The sequence below is a fragment of the Kogia breviceps genome, chromosome 3 (assembly GCF_026419965.1).
Source record: "Kogia breviceps isolate mKogBre1 chromosome 3, mKogBre1 haplotype 1, whole genome shotgun sequence".
NCBI classification, from domain to species: domain Eukaryota; kingdom Metazoa; phylum Chordata; class Mammalia; order Artiodactyla; family Physeteridae; genus Kogia; species Kogia breviceps.
The window spans coordinates 35029511-35046300 of NC_081312.1; the positions used below are offsets into that span (position 1 = coordinate 35029511).

The 16790-nt window shown below is 35.6% G+C and overlaps 1 protein-coding gene across 13 annotated transcripts in view; it reads right to left on the minus strand.

Moving 5' to 3' along the window:
- Nucleotides 1–16790, minus strand: part of GPHN (gephyrin) — a 640157-nt gene that overhangs the window by 258837 nt on the left and 364530 nt on the right. For 7 of the 13 annotated variants that reach the window (XM_059059562.2, XM_059059564.2, XM_059059563.2 and 4 more), the window contains one exon: nucleotides 16562–16669. The exons of the other annotated variants lie outside the window; for them this stretch is intronic. In XM_059059562.2, coding sequence (XP_058915545.1) covers nucleotides 16562–16669 — 108 coding nt within the window. The remainder of the gene's footprint in view (nucleotides 1–16561; nucleotides 16670–16790) is intronic. 13 annotated transcript variants of the gene reach the window in all.

Sequence of the window (16790 nt, forward strand, 5' to 3'; positions counted from 1 at the left end):
CACAAAGTTAAACACAGAATTATCATATGACTCAACGGTTCTATCCTAGGTGTATATCCAAGAGAATAAAAAACTGGTGTTCAAACAAACGCTTGTACACAGATGTTGATAGCAGCATTATTTTAATAATCTAAAAGTGGAAACAACCTAAATGTCTATCAGCTGATCAGTGGCTAAACAAAAGGCTTTACATCTATACAATGGAACATTTTACAGCCATAAAATTGAGTACTGATGCCTGCTACAACATAGATGAACCCTGAAAACATGATGTGAAGTGAAAGAAGCTAGACAAAAAAAGCCACATATTGTATGATTCCACTCATATTTAATGTCCAGAGTAGGCAAATACATAACCAGTAAGCAAATTAGTGGTTGATAGGGGATGGGAGGTGGGGGTATGGGGAGTGACTACTTACTGGGTGTGGTATTTTTTGAGGGGTGATGAAATATTCTGGAATTAGAGGTGATGCTTGCACAATATTGTAAATGTACTAAAAGCCACCGAATTGTACACCTAAACGTTGAATTTTATGTGACTTTTACTTCAATTATATATTTAAAAAGAAATCTTTCCCTAATCCAGCACAATGAAAATTTTGTCCTATATAAATCTGTGAAAGCTTTATAGTTTTGTCTGTCATATTTAGGTATCTAAAAACTTCGAACTTTTTTTTGGATACTGCATGGAATATGAGAATCAATTTCATTTTTTCATAAGGACTGCCTGTTGTCCCAGCATCATTTATTGAAAAAAAGAACTTCACTAATCTGTAGTACAAACTCTGTCATATACCAAGTGTCCATGTGTTGGCATTTTTTAGGCTTCTATTCTGTTCTATTGATCTAAGTGTTAATTCTTGTATCAATAATGCACTTTATACCATTTTAAGTCTTGGTATTTATAGAGCAGATCTTCTCACTCTGTTCTTTTTCTTATTCAAGAGTATCTTGGTTATTTTTGGCCCTTTGCATTTCCATTTTGTATAAATTTTAGAAGCAGCTTGTCAAGTTTCTCTCTCCCTCTCTTAATTAAATACACATACACACACACACACACACACACACACCACATACAAACTGTTAGGATTTTATTTACTACACTTGTACAGAAAAGGATAATAGTTTTAAAGGATACCCCTCTAATTTATTGAAAAGTATTTACTTCTGGGGGGTGTGTGAAAGCAAATGAGAATGAGATGAGAGGGAGGTTCAAGTGGATGTTAACCTTATCCATGTTTATTTTTTAATAAAAAGAATGTACTCATGTATTATTGTACAATAAAAAATTTTTAGTGATGAAAACTATGGGAGGGATTGTTTCAAAAATTAAGAAGTGATCAATGTACTCAAGAGCCTGAGAGAAGTAAAAAAAAATGAGCATAATGTCTTGTACACAGTTGACAATAATTTATTCTTTGATAATAAAGAAGCAGAAGCAGCCACCAACTTTGAGACTTACAAGCTCTCTTTGAGATAGAAAGAATGGAACAAAGTATTAACTCAGAAAAATAGTTTAAGCAAAAAGGATAGTTGTTTAGCCTTGGTGATCTTTATTTTAATATAACAAGCAAGAGGAGAGAATAGGGGAAATGAGGAGATGAAAAAAGGTAAAAGTCTGAAAACTTCAATTCATTAATGTATATAAAGGAGTCAATAAGAGATGAATGAAAGGCTTGCTAAGTAGTGAGGTTCTAGAGCAAGCAGAATTTGTAGTGGGTAAGTTAGCACAAATAAGAAGGAGAAATGCCAAATAACTTCCAAAAGAAATAGCATTCCTACTTTTAGAGCACTAATCTGTATTCCTATTATCTTATGCAACTGAGAAGATAGGGAAGACAATTTATTTTAATTGATCTCAAACCCTCTGAGAATATGCACTGTAATTTCAACTGTGAATTATTAAACAACAGAATTTTCCTTGTAAGGGAAATTGTAATTGGAATACATATTTTCTTAGGAACTGTGCTGATTCTTTCTAGTTATGTAGTTATTCTGTCCGAAAGCTACTTAGACTGATTGGGCAAACACTTCTAAAAGAAGAAATGGAGAATTATATTATCAAAATTAGAATACATAGTCAAAGTATCATTTCCCTTTATAAACTCTGTCTTTTGAAACACCAGTAAGAATACCAATAAACATACAACTTTGTATTTTGATGCTAGAGAAATTCTTTAGTGGGCATACATTTCCTCTTTGAATCACTATTTTTACCACTTTTTTTTTGGTTTGTTTTGAAAAAATATTTAAGCTTACAGAAAAGTTGCAAGACTAATACAACAGAAGATCTGTTATTTGGATTTAATTTTGGGTAGCTAGTGAGCAAATTTATAATAATTGAAGTGAGTCTCCCAAAACAGCCATGTATGAAGGAGTATGGCTTCCACGGCAACAATTTGCCAGTCCCCATTGTAAGGCTTTTGCAGTCTTTGTCAGCCTGATGGTTAGCTCTATCATATGATCCCTTTCCTGGTAACGTCTCCATTTAGAGACCTTTAAGGTAGGTTGCAATCTCTTAAAAATCCTACTGTACATCCAATTGTGCAATATAGGATCTGAACTAATAATAAAAATAGATTACATATGAATGCCTAAATGGGTTCTTTCAGAAAAAAAAAAAAAAAGCAGGTGTCTTCCCAGAGCTTCTAATACTGATCACAACACCAATTAAAGTGTTATAATTAAGTGTTATAAAAATTTTACTAAAGAACAAAAGTATCAAACCAGAGTATCCTGAGTTCACTAAGGTATCTGACAAGTCATATATTTGATGAGAATTTAAAAAGTTCTTGGAACAACATAGACAAAGTGCGTTTTGATGGGCTAGAAGAGAAACATATATTGGCTAGTTAAGCACTTAACCAGTAGAGTTTCTGGTAGTATGTGAAATAGCCTATCCTAAAAAAATGTTCCATCAGTGACTTGAATGACCTGATTAACATATTTGAAGGTGACAGCACTAGAAAAGACAGGTAAAATACCAAATGTATGATATAGATTTAAAAAAGGTCTCCTTGGGGTAGACTGATCAGTTAAATGCAGCAAAATGAAATTAAACAAGAATAAATATGAAGGCCTGGATTTAGATTAAAGTCAATGGTATTAAAAATCCATAAGAATTTATGATTTATATTTATAAAGAAAAGCCACACTTTATGATTTTGCCTAGACAGAGAACTTATGAGGCTTGACTATAACAGATCTTTTAAAATAAACATAAAAATTTAAATATTCATATGAGTTTGTTTCTTAACAACAACTGTTTATACTTACTAAAATCATTTGGGATTTTTGTTGTTCTCAATGGTAGTAATCGGAGTTCTTTATTATATTATTCCATATAAGTTTGTCTTCCAGGAAAATAAAAAGGTATAACCTTGCTGATACCTGCATTCCAATATCAATTTCTGATGGTGTATGTGTCTAAAACACTTAGAATAGTGTCTGCTACATAATTAGCATTTAAAGCTATCTATCAATACTATCATTATTACTATAGCTGCTTAATACGTTTGCTTACTATAGGGAGAGAATATGCTGATTATTTGTCTATCTCATGGAAAATTCCTTGTACATAATAATGGGGATTGCTAAATATATTTTGGTTTTTTGTATCTGTCTTGTGAACTTAGTTGGATGATGCATTGTATTTTTTCATAAAACATATTTAACAAATATTCATACAGTGTATACTATGTGCCAAACTGTGTCGGATGTTGGATAAATCATAAACTAACAGATGTGACCCTTGTCTCATGGACGTTATAGTCTACGTATATAGAAATCAAACACATGAATAAGTATATAATTGTAAATTGTGGTAAGTGCTATAAAGGAAAAGAACAAGGTGTTATGAGAGAGAATAGCTATGAGAAAAATTTAGATTGGAGGAGAAGATTAGTGAAGTCTTTCTGTGATAAAGAGACACTGAAACTGGAATAGAAAAAATAAACAGAAGTTAGCCAGGTAAAGAGTGGGGTTAAGAGCTTTTAGGTAGTGGGAACAGCATGTGCTCAGAGCCAAGAAAAAGCTGGATGTAAACTTAGTGAGCAACAGGGAGAGGGAGAGAGATGGTAAGGGAAGGGCCTAGAACCAGATCATGTAGAATCTAGCAGAACAGAAACTATCTGATGCGAAAGCTCATGTTGTTAAAGCACAATGCATACTATCTCCCAGATTTGAAAAAGGTCTACGTAGTTTAATACAGCTTCCTACTTATTTTATTGATAATAATAGCAATCTTTGTGAAAAACATATAAGAATGTATACTTATTGGCCCAAATAGTGATTACTACAGTCTTACTACACATGCATACAAAATCAGTCCACAGTACTAAAAGGTTAATGCTAGGAAAAAACAACTGGCATCCTAATAACTCAATCCCTACATTAACAACTATAATAGTGATATAAAAACTTCTCGGTTTTTTCAATTAAAATTTTGAGAAAGTCAAACATTTATTATTAAAGATAACATAACCTTCTAAAAAATCCTGCTACGTGGCATCCATATGAGTAGGAACAAATAAACAAGAATAAAAAAGCACATTAAGCACATGGACATCTTGAACAGAAATTTTATTTTATTCTGTAAACATCCATGCATTATTGTATTCCTTTCATGTCAGGAAAAATTGTGAAAGACTTTGAAATGGACAAAATTATTATCAGGTGTCTTGTGTAGTGGACCATTTTGAATTATCTACACTGTTTAGTCTTTTAGCTATTTTACAAATCTAAGTTGTAAAAAATTGAGAGTAATGTAAATAGTGTTTGTCCAAATGATCCTTTTGTACCATGGAAGTACAATGGACTGCCTTGCAGGTAATCACCAAGTGTTGCATTTATTTGTAAATTCATTTCAGCACTCTCTATGCCTACATATTTGTGTTCTTTGAATTCTCCTGTTAACCAGTTGTAACATCTTTCTGGTTCTCTCATTAATTAACGAATGAAATAAGATCTTTGATACGTATTCATTTGGTATTTGTAACAAAGACATGATTTTAACTTAAAAAAGAATTCTTTAACAGTTTTAGAGATCATCCACTGAGATGCCCAATGGATTCACCTAATAGAACTGGTAAACAGCATTGCCAGAAGAGTGCACTTTTTTTTTAACATCTTTATTGGAGTATAATTGCTTTACAATAGTGTGTTAGTTTCTGCTTTATAAAAAAGTAAATCAGCTATACATATACATATATCCCCATATCTCTTCCCTCTTGTGTCTCCCTCTCATCCTTCCTCTCCCACCCTTCCAGGTGGTCACAAAGCACGGAGCTGATCTCCCTGTGCTATGCAGCTGCTTCCCACTAGCTATGGATTTTACATTTCGTAGTGTATATATGTCCATGACACTCTCTCACTTTGTCCCAGCTTACCCTTCCCCCTCCCCATGTCCTCAAGTCCATTCTCCAGTAGGTCTGCATCTTTATTCCCGTCTTGCCCCTACGTTACTCATAATCATTTTTTTCTTTTTAAATTCCATATATACGTGTTAGCATACAGTATTTGTTTTTCTCTTTCTGACTTACTTCACTCTATATGACAGACTCTAGGTTCATCCACCTCAATACAAATAATTTATTTTTATGGCTGAGTAATATTCCACTGTATATATGTGCCACATCTTCTTTATCCATTCATCTGTTGATGGACACTTAGGTTGCTTCCATGTCCTGGCTATTGTAAATAGAGCTGCAATGAACATTGTGGTACATGACTTTTTTTTTTTTTTGCGGTACAAGGGCCTCTCACTGTTGTGGCCACTCCCATTGTGGAGCACAGGCTCCAGATGCGCAGGCTCAGTGGCAATGGCTCACGGGCCTAGCCGCTCCATGGCATGTGGGATCTTCCCGGACCGGGGCACAAACCCGTGTCCCCTGCATCGGCAGGTGGACTCTCAACCACTGCGCCACCAGGGAAGCCCTCTTTTTGAATTATGGTTTTCTCGGGTAAAGGCCCAGTAGTGGGATTGCTGGGTTGTATGGTAATTCTACTTGTAGTTTTTTAAGGAACCTCCATACTGTTCTCCATAGTGACTGTATCAATTTACATTCCCACCAACAGTGCAAGAGGGTTCCCTTTTCTCCACACCCTCTCCAGCATTTATTGTTTGTAGATTTTTTGATGATGGCCATTCTGACTGGTGTGAGGTGATACCTCATTGTAGTTTTGATTTGCATTTCTCTAATGATTAGTGATGTTCAGCATTCTTTCATGTGTTTGTCGGTAATCTGTATAACTTCTTTGGAGAAATGTCTATTTAGGTCTTCTGTCCATTTTTGGATTGGGTTGTCTGTTTTTTTGATATTAAGCTCCATGAGCTACTTCTAAATTTTGGAGATTAATCCTTTGTCAGTTGCTTCATTTGCAAATATTTTCTCCCATTCTGAGGGTTGTCTTTTTGTTTTGTTTATGGTTTCCTTCACTGTGCAAAAGATTTTAAGTTTCATTATGTCCCATTTGTTTGTTTTTATTTCCATTTCTCTAGGAGGTGGGTCCAAAAGGATCTTGCTGTGATTTATGTCAAAGAGTGTTCTGCCTATGTTTTCCTCTAACAGTTTGATAGTGTCTGGCTTTACTTTTAGGTCTTTAATCCATTTTGAGATTATTTTTGTGTATGGTGTTAGGGAGTGTTCTAATTTTATTCTTCTACATGTAACTGTCCAGTTTTCCCAGCACCACTTATTGAAGAGGCTGTCTTTTCTCCATTGTATATTCTTGCCTCCTTTATCAAAAATAAGGTGACCATATGTGTGTGGGTTTATCTCTGGGCTTTCTAACCTGTTCCATTGATTTATATTTTTGTTTTTGTGCAGTATCATACTGTCTTGATTACTGTAGCTTTGTAGTATAGTAAGGAGTGCAGCTTTAAGCACTTAAGCCCACAACTATATTTTCCTGGCAATTGGAGGTGAATCCCAAATACCAACAGAACTTTACTTAGATGACTGTTTCTTTAGGTTTAAAAAAACTAAAAAACAAACAAACAAAAAACAAAACCAAAACAAAACCCCATTGTTTTGGTTTTCTGTTTAATAAATAAATAAATATTTATTTATTTATTTTGGGCTGTGTTGGGTCTTGGTAGCTGTGTGTGGGCTTTCTCTAGTTGCGGTGAGCAGGGGCTACTCTTTGTTGCAGTGTGCGGGCTTCTCATTGTGGTGGCTTCTCTTGTTGCAGAGCGCCAGCTGTAGGTGCATGGGCTTCAGTAGTTGTGGCACGCGGGCTCAGTAGTGGTGGCTTGGGGCTCTTGAGCACAGGCTCAGTAGTTGTGGCACACGGGCTTAGTTGCTACGTGGCATGTGGGATCTTCCTGGAACAGGGATTGAAGCCGTGTCCCCTGCATTGGCAACTGGATTCATTTAAAAAAAAAAAATCTCTTTAATTTTATTAACATTATTATTATTATTTATTTATTTTTGGCTGCGTTGGGTCTTCGTTGCTGCACGCAGGCTTTCTGTAGTTGTGGCAAGGCGGGCTACTCTTTGTTGCAGTGCATGGGCTTCTCATTGTGGTGGCTTCTCTTGTTGCAGAGAGTGGGCTCTAGGTGTGCGGGATTAAGTAGTCATGACACGTGGGTCAGTAGTTGTGGCTCTCAGGCTCTAGAGCGCAGGCTCAGTAGTTGTGGTGCGTGGGCTTACTTGCTCTGCGGCATGTGGAATCTTCCTGGACCAGGGGTTGAACCTGTGTCCCCTGTATTGGCAGGTGGATTCCTAACCACTGCACCACCAGGGAAGCCTGGCAGGCAGATTCTTAACCACTGCACCACGAGGGAAGCCCCAACCCGTTTTTTTTTGTTTGTTTTTGTTTTGGCGGTACGTGGGCCTCTCACTGTTGTGGCCTCTCCCATTGCGGAGCACAGGCTCTGGACGTGCAGGCTCAGCGGACATGGCCCACGGGCCCAGCCGCTCTGCGGCATGTGGGATCTGCCCGGATGAGGGCACGAACCCATGTCCCTTGCATTGGCAGGCAGACTCTCAACCACTGCGCCACCAGGGAAGTCCCCCATTGTTTTTTGATTTGTGTTTTGCCTTTGTTTCTAGTTTGTGCACTGCCGGGAAATTATTGCTTCCTGGTGGCAGCAATGCTTGAGACTTTGCTTTTATGGTCTGATCATTTGGTGATCTCTGTAAATGTATTATAGATGTCCACTCTTTGTTGGGTGAAAGATGACAGAGAATCTTATTTGTAGTCCTACTTGTAGTTTTATTTGTCTATTTCTCCATTTTGAGCTCAAAACAATTAAGAAATTGGTGTCCTCTGGGAAGGAGAACAGGTCTTTGATTTTTTTTGTGTGGGGGAGTATTGGGGATGAGTTTTTGTGTTTCTGTATTTACTCTGGACCTGTGGCTGAAGCTGCAGAATTGAAATTATAAGCCCTCTCTGTGTTTATCTGTAATTCAGAAAGACCTTTACCCTTTATCATTGTGAAATGTTTCCCAATCTCTGGGAAGTATAAAGCTATATTGTCTCTGAAGTTAAAGGAGATCTGTTCTGACTGGCTTACAGAGATAAATGCCTAAATAAGTTAATTATTCCTAATATTTCCCAAAATAAACTGAATTTCTAATATTTCAAATATGCTATATTTAAAAAAGAATCTTCTACTAGAAACCAACTCATAAATATTTTAAGAATCCAAGTTAGGGTAAATCTTTGGCAAACAAGACTAGCTTACTAATTTTGGTTTAAAAATTGTCTTAAATAATTTTTAATGTTAAATATAATACAAGTACACATTTTGTTTTTCTTGGGTTGCTTTCCCTTAACATATACAGGTTTATTGACTGAAAAAGGTTACATTATTCCTACATAATGCATGTCAGCTTGAACATAATTTCCAAGATCTTTAGGTAACAAACTTTGGCGTGCATTACATTAAATTAACGGATAATCATTAGAAGCCTAGATAATTTTTAAATAAGATAAAATAGAAAACATCAAGTACTAATCATAAGTAAATTTTTTTTACTGTGGTGAAATATACATAACATAAAATTTACTACTTTAACCAGTTTTAAGTGTACAATGAAATGGCATTAAGCAAATTCACAATGTAATGCAAACATCACCACTATCCATTGCCAGAACTTTTTCATCATCCCAAAGAGAAATTCCATACCCTTTAAACAGTAACTTCCCAGTCTCCACTTTCATCTATCCTATTTTCTGCCTCTATGAATCTGACTATTCTGAGTACCTCATGTAAGTGAACTCATACAATATTTGTCCTTTTATTTCTGGCTTATTAAATTCAGCATAATGTTTTCAAGGTTCATTCATGTTGTAGCATGTATCTGAACTTCATTTCTTCTTTCGGCTTAATAATATTCAGTTATATGTGTATAACACATTTTGTTTATCCATGTATCTTTGGGCTGTTCCTAACTTTTGGCCATTGTGAATATAGCTGCTATAAACATTGGTGTACTTAGTGCTTGTTTTCAATTCTTTTGGGTATATAAGTAGAAGTAGAATTGCTGGATCACATGGCTAAGTTTTAGAAGAACCACAAAAGTGTTTTTCACTGTGGTGGCACCATTTTATACTCCCTCCAGCAATGCCCAAGGGTTCCAATTTCTCCACTTCCTTTGCCAACACTAATTTTCTGGTTTTTTTTTTTTTTTTTTTGATAAAACACCCGAATGGATATAAAGTGGTATCTCATTGTGGTTTTGCTTTGCAGTTCTCTAATGACTGGTGATGTTGAGTATCTTTTTGTGTGCACATTGCTATTTGTATACCTTCCTTGGAGAAACGTCTATTCAAATCCTTCACCCATGTTTCAATTGGGTTCCCTTTTCTTTTTCTCAGTTGCAGGAGTTCTTTTTATATTCTAGATATTAATCATTTCTCATGTGATTTGCAAATATTTTCTTTCATTCTGTCAGTTGTCTTCTTCTCTCTTGACAGTATCCTTTGATGCACAAAAGTTTTTAAGTTGATGGAGTCCAATTTATCTATTTTTTCTTTTGTTGCATTGATTACTAATCACAATTTTAAGTTTATATACTTTTGCTTATTTTTATTTGCTATATAGATGCTAGAAATTTGTGTCATATTTAGGAACATGTTCCTTTTTGCTACTTTAACAAGTAGTCAAAGGATTGCATGTTGCTGTAGAAAATTATATTATGCATGTTTATGAGCTTTGCTGTCTGCTAATATATGCGTATGTCAGATAGTTCTTAATTATCTACCCTAAGTTTTCTCTGTGAAATAGAAATGACTTTCAGTAAAAGTTATACTTAATATGAGTCGCTGAGACTATAGTAGAAGCAACAGTGATAGAGATATACAACTGAGCATGTGCTTTTATTTTTTTAAGGGGAAAAAAAAATTGCCCTAAAGCAGCAGTCCTCGAACATTTTGGTCTCTGGACCCCTTTATACATTTAAAATTTATTTAGAACTCCTAGAGCTTTTGTACACGTGGGTTATAACTATCAATAGTTACTGAATTAGAAATCAAAACAAAAATTTTACGAAGTTATTAATTCATTTGAAAAAAGCAATGATTAACATGTTGCACGTTAAATAAACTATATCATTATATTATTATGAAGATAGTTTTCATCTTGTGGGTCATTTGAGAAAGAACTGTAATCCTAAAGCAAGGTATCAGCTTGTTCCAGAATATTTGAAAGAACATAATGAAAGATAAAACTTGGAAAGTGAAGATTATTTCCTTTGATTTATAATGCCTGAGCCTGGCACATTCACTTAAAACAAGGTTCACTTAATTTTGATGGGCTTCTCTCCTTGGCTTACTGATTAGTGCTTTTACCCACTATCTATGTAATCTGCCTAGATAGCAGAGCTCCTGTGTCTTACCAGAATAATTTTCTCTGTTATATGTTAACTTTATTATATGCTTGAGTATTTAAGGGGAAACAGAACAAAAAGTTCCTCAGTTATGAAAGAGTTACTTCTTAACAACTGTGTTACCTTTTGTGCTTTTAAAAATGTTTTATTGTCATTTTAATAAAAAAAGGCAACCAAAAAATTATTTCTCAAGCATCCATGATCCTATCTTAAATCAAGTGTCCAAATTTCCTCTGACAACTCTAAATCAAATGAAATTATTTAAAAATTTCAGGGTATCTTTCACTGAAAACTATCTTTGAGATTTCCTGGTATGCTCCTAGAAATCAAAGAAATTTGTTCTTTCAGCATAGATAACAGTGATGAAAGATATAATTAGATTTGTTTGATGAGTTACAACTATAAATTTCATGGGAAGTCATCATATCAAAAGAGAAGCCCAGTCTTCTCTAGATTAAGTTTATATAAGCAAAATGTTATTAATATAACCATTTCATTAATTGTGTGCTTTGTGTAAAGTTCCTGGAGAATTGTCAATTACCCCCAGTCCCTAATGTTTTTACTTTAAGGGGAAATACTGCTTAAAAACTCGTGAAATAGTTATATTCCATCCCTTAATAGAGAATTTTACTCCCTGCCATTCTTTTTTTTTTTTTTTTTTTTTTTTTTTTCGGTACGCGGGCCTCCCACTGTTGTGGCCTCTCCCATTGTGGAGCACAGGCTCCGGACGCACAGGCTCAGCGGCCATGGCTCACGGGCCCAGCCGCTCCACAGCATGTGGGATCTTCCCGGATCGGGGCACGAACCCGTGTCCCCTGCATCGGCAGGCGGATTCTCAACCACTGCGCCACCAGGGAAGCCCCTCTCCCTGCCATTCTTTTTTTTTTTTTTTTTTTTTTTTTTCGGTACGCGGGCCTCCCACTGTTGTGGCCTCTCCCATTGTGGAGCACAGGCTCCGGACGCGCAGGCTCAGCGGCCATGGCTCACGGGCCCAGCCACTCCACAGCATGTGGGATCTTCCCGGATCGGGGCACGAACCCGTGTCCCCTGCATCGGCAGGCGGATTCTCAACCACTGCGCCACCAGGGAAGCCCCTCTCCCTGCCATTCTGATATTACTGGTTACAGCTAATAACTACAGCTATTAAGTTCCTGTCACCTACAGATGGATTTTTATGCTTACCTAAAAGTTATGCTGTAAGCTACAGACCAGAGCTTGTGCATTTAACAAGAAGGACAGTTTCACAAGCCTCATAGAAAGAACTGTACCAGATACTTCCAACTACTGACACTTCAAAGAATATACTCTTGGGTACAGACTGCTGAAGTGATATTGCTTAGATAACTTTTAGACTATAATAGTGGACTGGGTTAGTATTTCCAAAACTCTCATTAGTCTAGAAGCTGAAAGCTTCATGAGAGCAAACTGCTAAGATCTAGTAGAATGAGAATTGATTACATAGGACTGAGTAAACAGAAGAATTTTTTCCTGGCTATTTGTTTGGAATATTATTGATGTTTTAAATGTTCTATTTTCAGGGTATGTGAAGAAACTTCTTTCTTCTCAATCCACATATAACGCACACAATTTCGTACATCCTGATTTCTTAAAACTAAAAATATTTGATTCTCACTGAGTCCCTCAAAATTCAGAAACTCTTACTAGGTCTGCTAACTTTTCTTGACAATATAGTGATTTCCATAGATTTATTAAGAAAGCCTACCTTTTTAACAGGATATAACTGGACAAACTGATGGTGGAACCAAGGACTTACCTGTGTCATGTTTGAGAATGGTGCCCATTTAACCAGATATGTCTACCACTTCTGAAGAACAAAGACTGGCTGTACTCATGAAGCTAATACCTACAAAGCCCTCCCAGGAAAAATAACCTGGTACCTGAAGTAGAAGGTCTCAGCCTTGCATGTGGTAAGGAAGGTCACTTATATATGGTAATGAACTTTTGGTGACCTGGAGAAGAGAGGAATTCACCCAGTAACAGGTACCTGCAGGTGAAATAGGGTGAAAAGATTGTCTGGGGCTTGGTTTCCTAAACTTGGAATGGCAAAAACAGAAACTTTTAAAAGTAAAATCTGAGATTCCCTATGAAAACTTCCAGACAGAATTTAATTTTGCAGCCTCAGTATTTGCAAAGCAAACTCGGAGAAGCTACCTGATTAATTAATACCTTGCTGCAGCTAAATAAATAATCAAGCCCAAACTAATGAGATCTGCCATATTTTGCAACAAAAATCGTTATGAAATTATTACGATTGGGGGTGTAGAGAGCTGTCAAGAAAATGGGCAAGAAAGATTATTAAATGTCCTGATTTGTATACTCTTCTGGGTTATCTGCACTTTTTACTTTCACTATTTTACAACTCTGCAAGTTATAGAAAACTAATGCTAATGCAAATTATTGTCTACAGAAATGCAAATAAATTTTGTCTTGAGAAGGAACAAGTGATTATTGCACTGTGTATACTGACCAATTTTGTATCTATTTATAAATTCATCCCAGTCTTTGTGACTGTTGATATATGTATGTGTCCTTTGATTTTTTTTCTTTGAACTGGTTTAACAGCTTACTGTTCTCTCATTAATTAATTAAATAGAATAATTGACACATTTATTATATATTTCTATGAATGTTACGATTCAACCTTTAAAAATATTATCCTTTAACACATATCATACTGTGTTCTCTGAAGTATTTGATTTCATGGATTTATCTAAATATATTTCTGACTCCAACTGTGCTTATAGCTTAAAGCTTTGTTGCTTGGACCAGCAAACTTCCAGAGTAAATACAGCCTACTGTTCACAGTTCTTAGGTTGTGCAACGCATTTTATCATTCAAGTATTCCAAACCAAGGTCCAAAAATCCTAATTCTCATTCTTTAGAAGAATTTGTAACTAGCTAGTCATCTCCCATAACATCATTCTTTTTCTTTCTCTCTTGCACTGAGAGTTGCTATAGCAGAGAGGTCAAGAGTGATGATTCTGGAACCAGACTGCCTGGACTTGAATACCAGTTTAGTCTCTAGCTGGTTTTATGTCCTTAACCATTTTGTGTTTCAATTTTCTCATAAGTAAAATGACAATGTATGTAAAGTGTTGGTATATGTAAAATGTTTAGAAGAGTGACTGACAATATTATTTAATATACTAAAATCATCGTGGATAGGAAGAAACAATAAAACCATATATATATATATATATGTATATTCTTCAATTTTCTGACCAAAACTTTGTGTTTCTGGTCTTTTGTAACGGTATCATTTATCTTCAGGCAAATCTATAAGAGTGGCAGGTTGCTAACTTTTAGCATTTTCTCTCTTAAATTCCAAATAAATGCCCTAGGAAGATAGACTTTTCCCGACTGGCCATATCAATCTAACATAGTTGTTTTCTTCATATCCTTTCCCAAAAGGAAATCAGCAACTCTTTTTCTTCCCAGGGCAAGCAGCAGATTTGCTTGCACCCAGTGGAGCTTGGGGACCATCATTATTATGTGGGACTTCTCCAGAAGATTTAATTTCTGTCAGTAAGACAAGATTTCTTATTATGTATCTCCATGGCTAGTTTTGTCTTAAATTCCTCCTTGCCTCTCATTATGCTTGGAGTTTTGCAAGAATAATACAAGCATTATGCAAAGTATAGTTGTAATTTCTTCAGCTTTGGATCCAGTCTCCTTGAAAAGACCTTTACACTTATTTAGTAATCACAGAGGGGCAAGATTTATTTTTCCTTTTTTCCTCCCGTGTGTCATACGCCCCTACTCTCTGTTCTCTTGAATCAGGTTTCTCACTCAAATATGAAACTTCAGGGATTCCTATTTGCTATGTTTCAGTTATTATAAGGAAGACTTTTCAGCTCTTTGATGAGACACTACATACTGAGTATTATTAGTTAAGATGCTTTTTGGTTGCAGACAACAGTTTACCCATCTCTATCTCTAATTAGCTTCTTCAAAGTAACGTATTGGCTCAGGTAACTGAAAAGTCAAGAGGCAGGTATAGTTCAACAGGGGCTGGAGTAAGTGGTCGAAAAATGTGACAGGACCGAGTACTTCTCTTTCTCTCCCATTTCTTAGGAATGCTTCTCTACAGTTGGCTCCATTATTGGCAGGCATTACTTTCATGGTTCCAAGAGAGAAATTCTTCGAGTTGTATATTTCCTCAATCATATTCAATAGGAAACAGAGAGTCTATGTTCCTAGTCATTCAAATAAAATCGAATGGATGAGACCCACTTGCTCCTATTGGCCTGAATTATGTGTTCCTTGAACTAAAAACTATGGTTATGTGAAATAGATATGCTGATTATACTAAGCCACCTACCGTGGAGGATTAGTCAATCTCACCCAAACTATATGACTGGGAAATGCAGTGTAGTGTCAGAAAGAGGGATGGGAAATGGCTGCTGGAGAGGCAACTAACAAATATCCATTATGAGAAACACTTCTCAAGCCTCTTTGTTTCCTGAAAAAGCAAGTTGATCAGTTTGGCAATAGCCAGGATTCAGATCACTAGGAGCTAACTTTTGAAGAGTTATTCAAATCATTTTCTGTATAATAATATGAAACTCAGAATATAACTTAAAAGCTTGGTTATGAATACAACACTTCCAAATATTTTAGTTTGAAAACCAGGATAATTATTGTAGTTGCTGTGGTTGCTTTATAATATGAGAATACAAAAGACAGTTTGGTACACATTTTGGAATGTTTATAATTTATAGCAAAGCTATAGCTGGAGAATTCAGTTGTCAATTGGAATTCATTAATAATTTTATTAATCAATATTTACATTTTCTACTTGGCCTTTGACTTAGCTAAGTTTGTTTCCAACCAGGCATGGCTTGTTGAATATAAGCATTAAAGTCATCATTTGGTAGTTTAGCTCCCAAGGGTCGACTGACACTAGTTTTCCTCCCCGCATCCCCCTGAAATCCTGGGTGTATTTTCTTCCTAAGGATTAAAAACAAAATTACACTTAATGCTTATTTTTTTCTTATTTTTCCTTCTCATTTTATATTCATATCAGGGACTGAGGCTTCTTTTGTAGCCATGGTCTAAATTGTCACTGCTTATTCAGCTATACTTATCAGTTTAATCTTTCCTAGTCTGACACTTTTTATAAAGTATCATTCAGCCAATGACTGAAAGAAGTGATACAGACCCTTAAAAGTTTCTATATGAAGATCAGTAATATCAGAATTTGTACAAAGACTCAACTTTCTAAATGGTTGTAATGAGAACATAGTGAAAGAAAAGAAAAAAAGATGCAAAATCATAAGAAAAAAAGCAAGATTAATACAAATTAAATATTATCTTGACCAATCTGTTTGGATATTAAAACTTAATGTGATCCTCTTAAGGGATTATCTTAATTAAGCTAGGCAATTTATTTTAAGGTATGTGATGAAATTACTAAAGAAAAAGATAGCTTCTGAGCAATGAATTTCTTGAAAGTCATGTGATGAAAGTTCATTGCCACATACTACAAAATCTTAATGATGTTAGAGTACTTTAGGTACAGGAGAAACTCTATTAAATTCCTTGATGGAAGATACTCAGTGGCACTTACACTTTCACAAAAAAAGCACTAGTGAAGGTCTTTCAGAATAAAACACATCTTCCGTCATATGCTATAGCCTACCTCCAAGGATAGGAGGTAGGCTGTATGCTTGCAAAATCATTAATGCAAAAGCCTCTTGTCTTACCGGTTCCTCTGCACTGCCTGTTGCATCATGGGAATAACTGATGAGACCAGGGATGGGCTGCTCACCGTGTGCCATGATAACAGCAGGACTGGTGTAGAATGGATGCTTCTAATGCACAACACATAACAACTATGAATATAGTGACAGGAAAACATGAAACTATACAAGCAAAATGACTGGAAAGGAAAAAAGGTGAAAACAAATGGAACAATGGAATGTCAAAAATTTC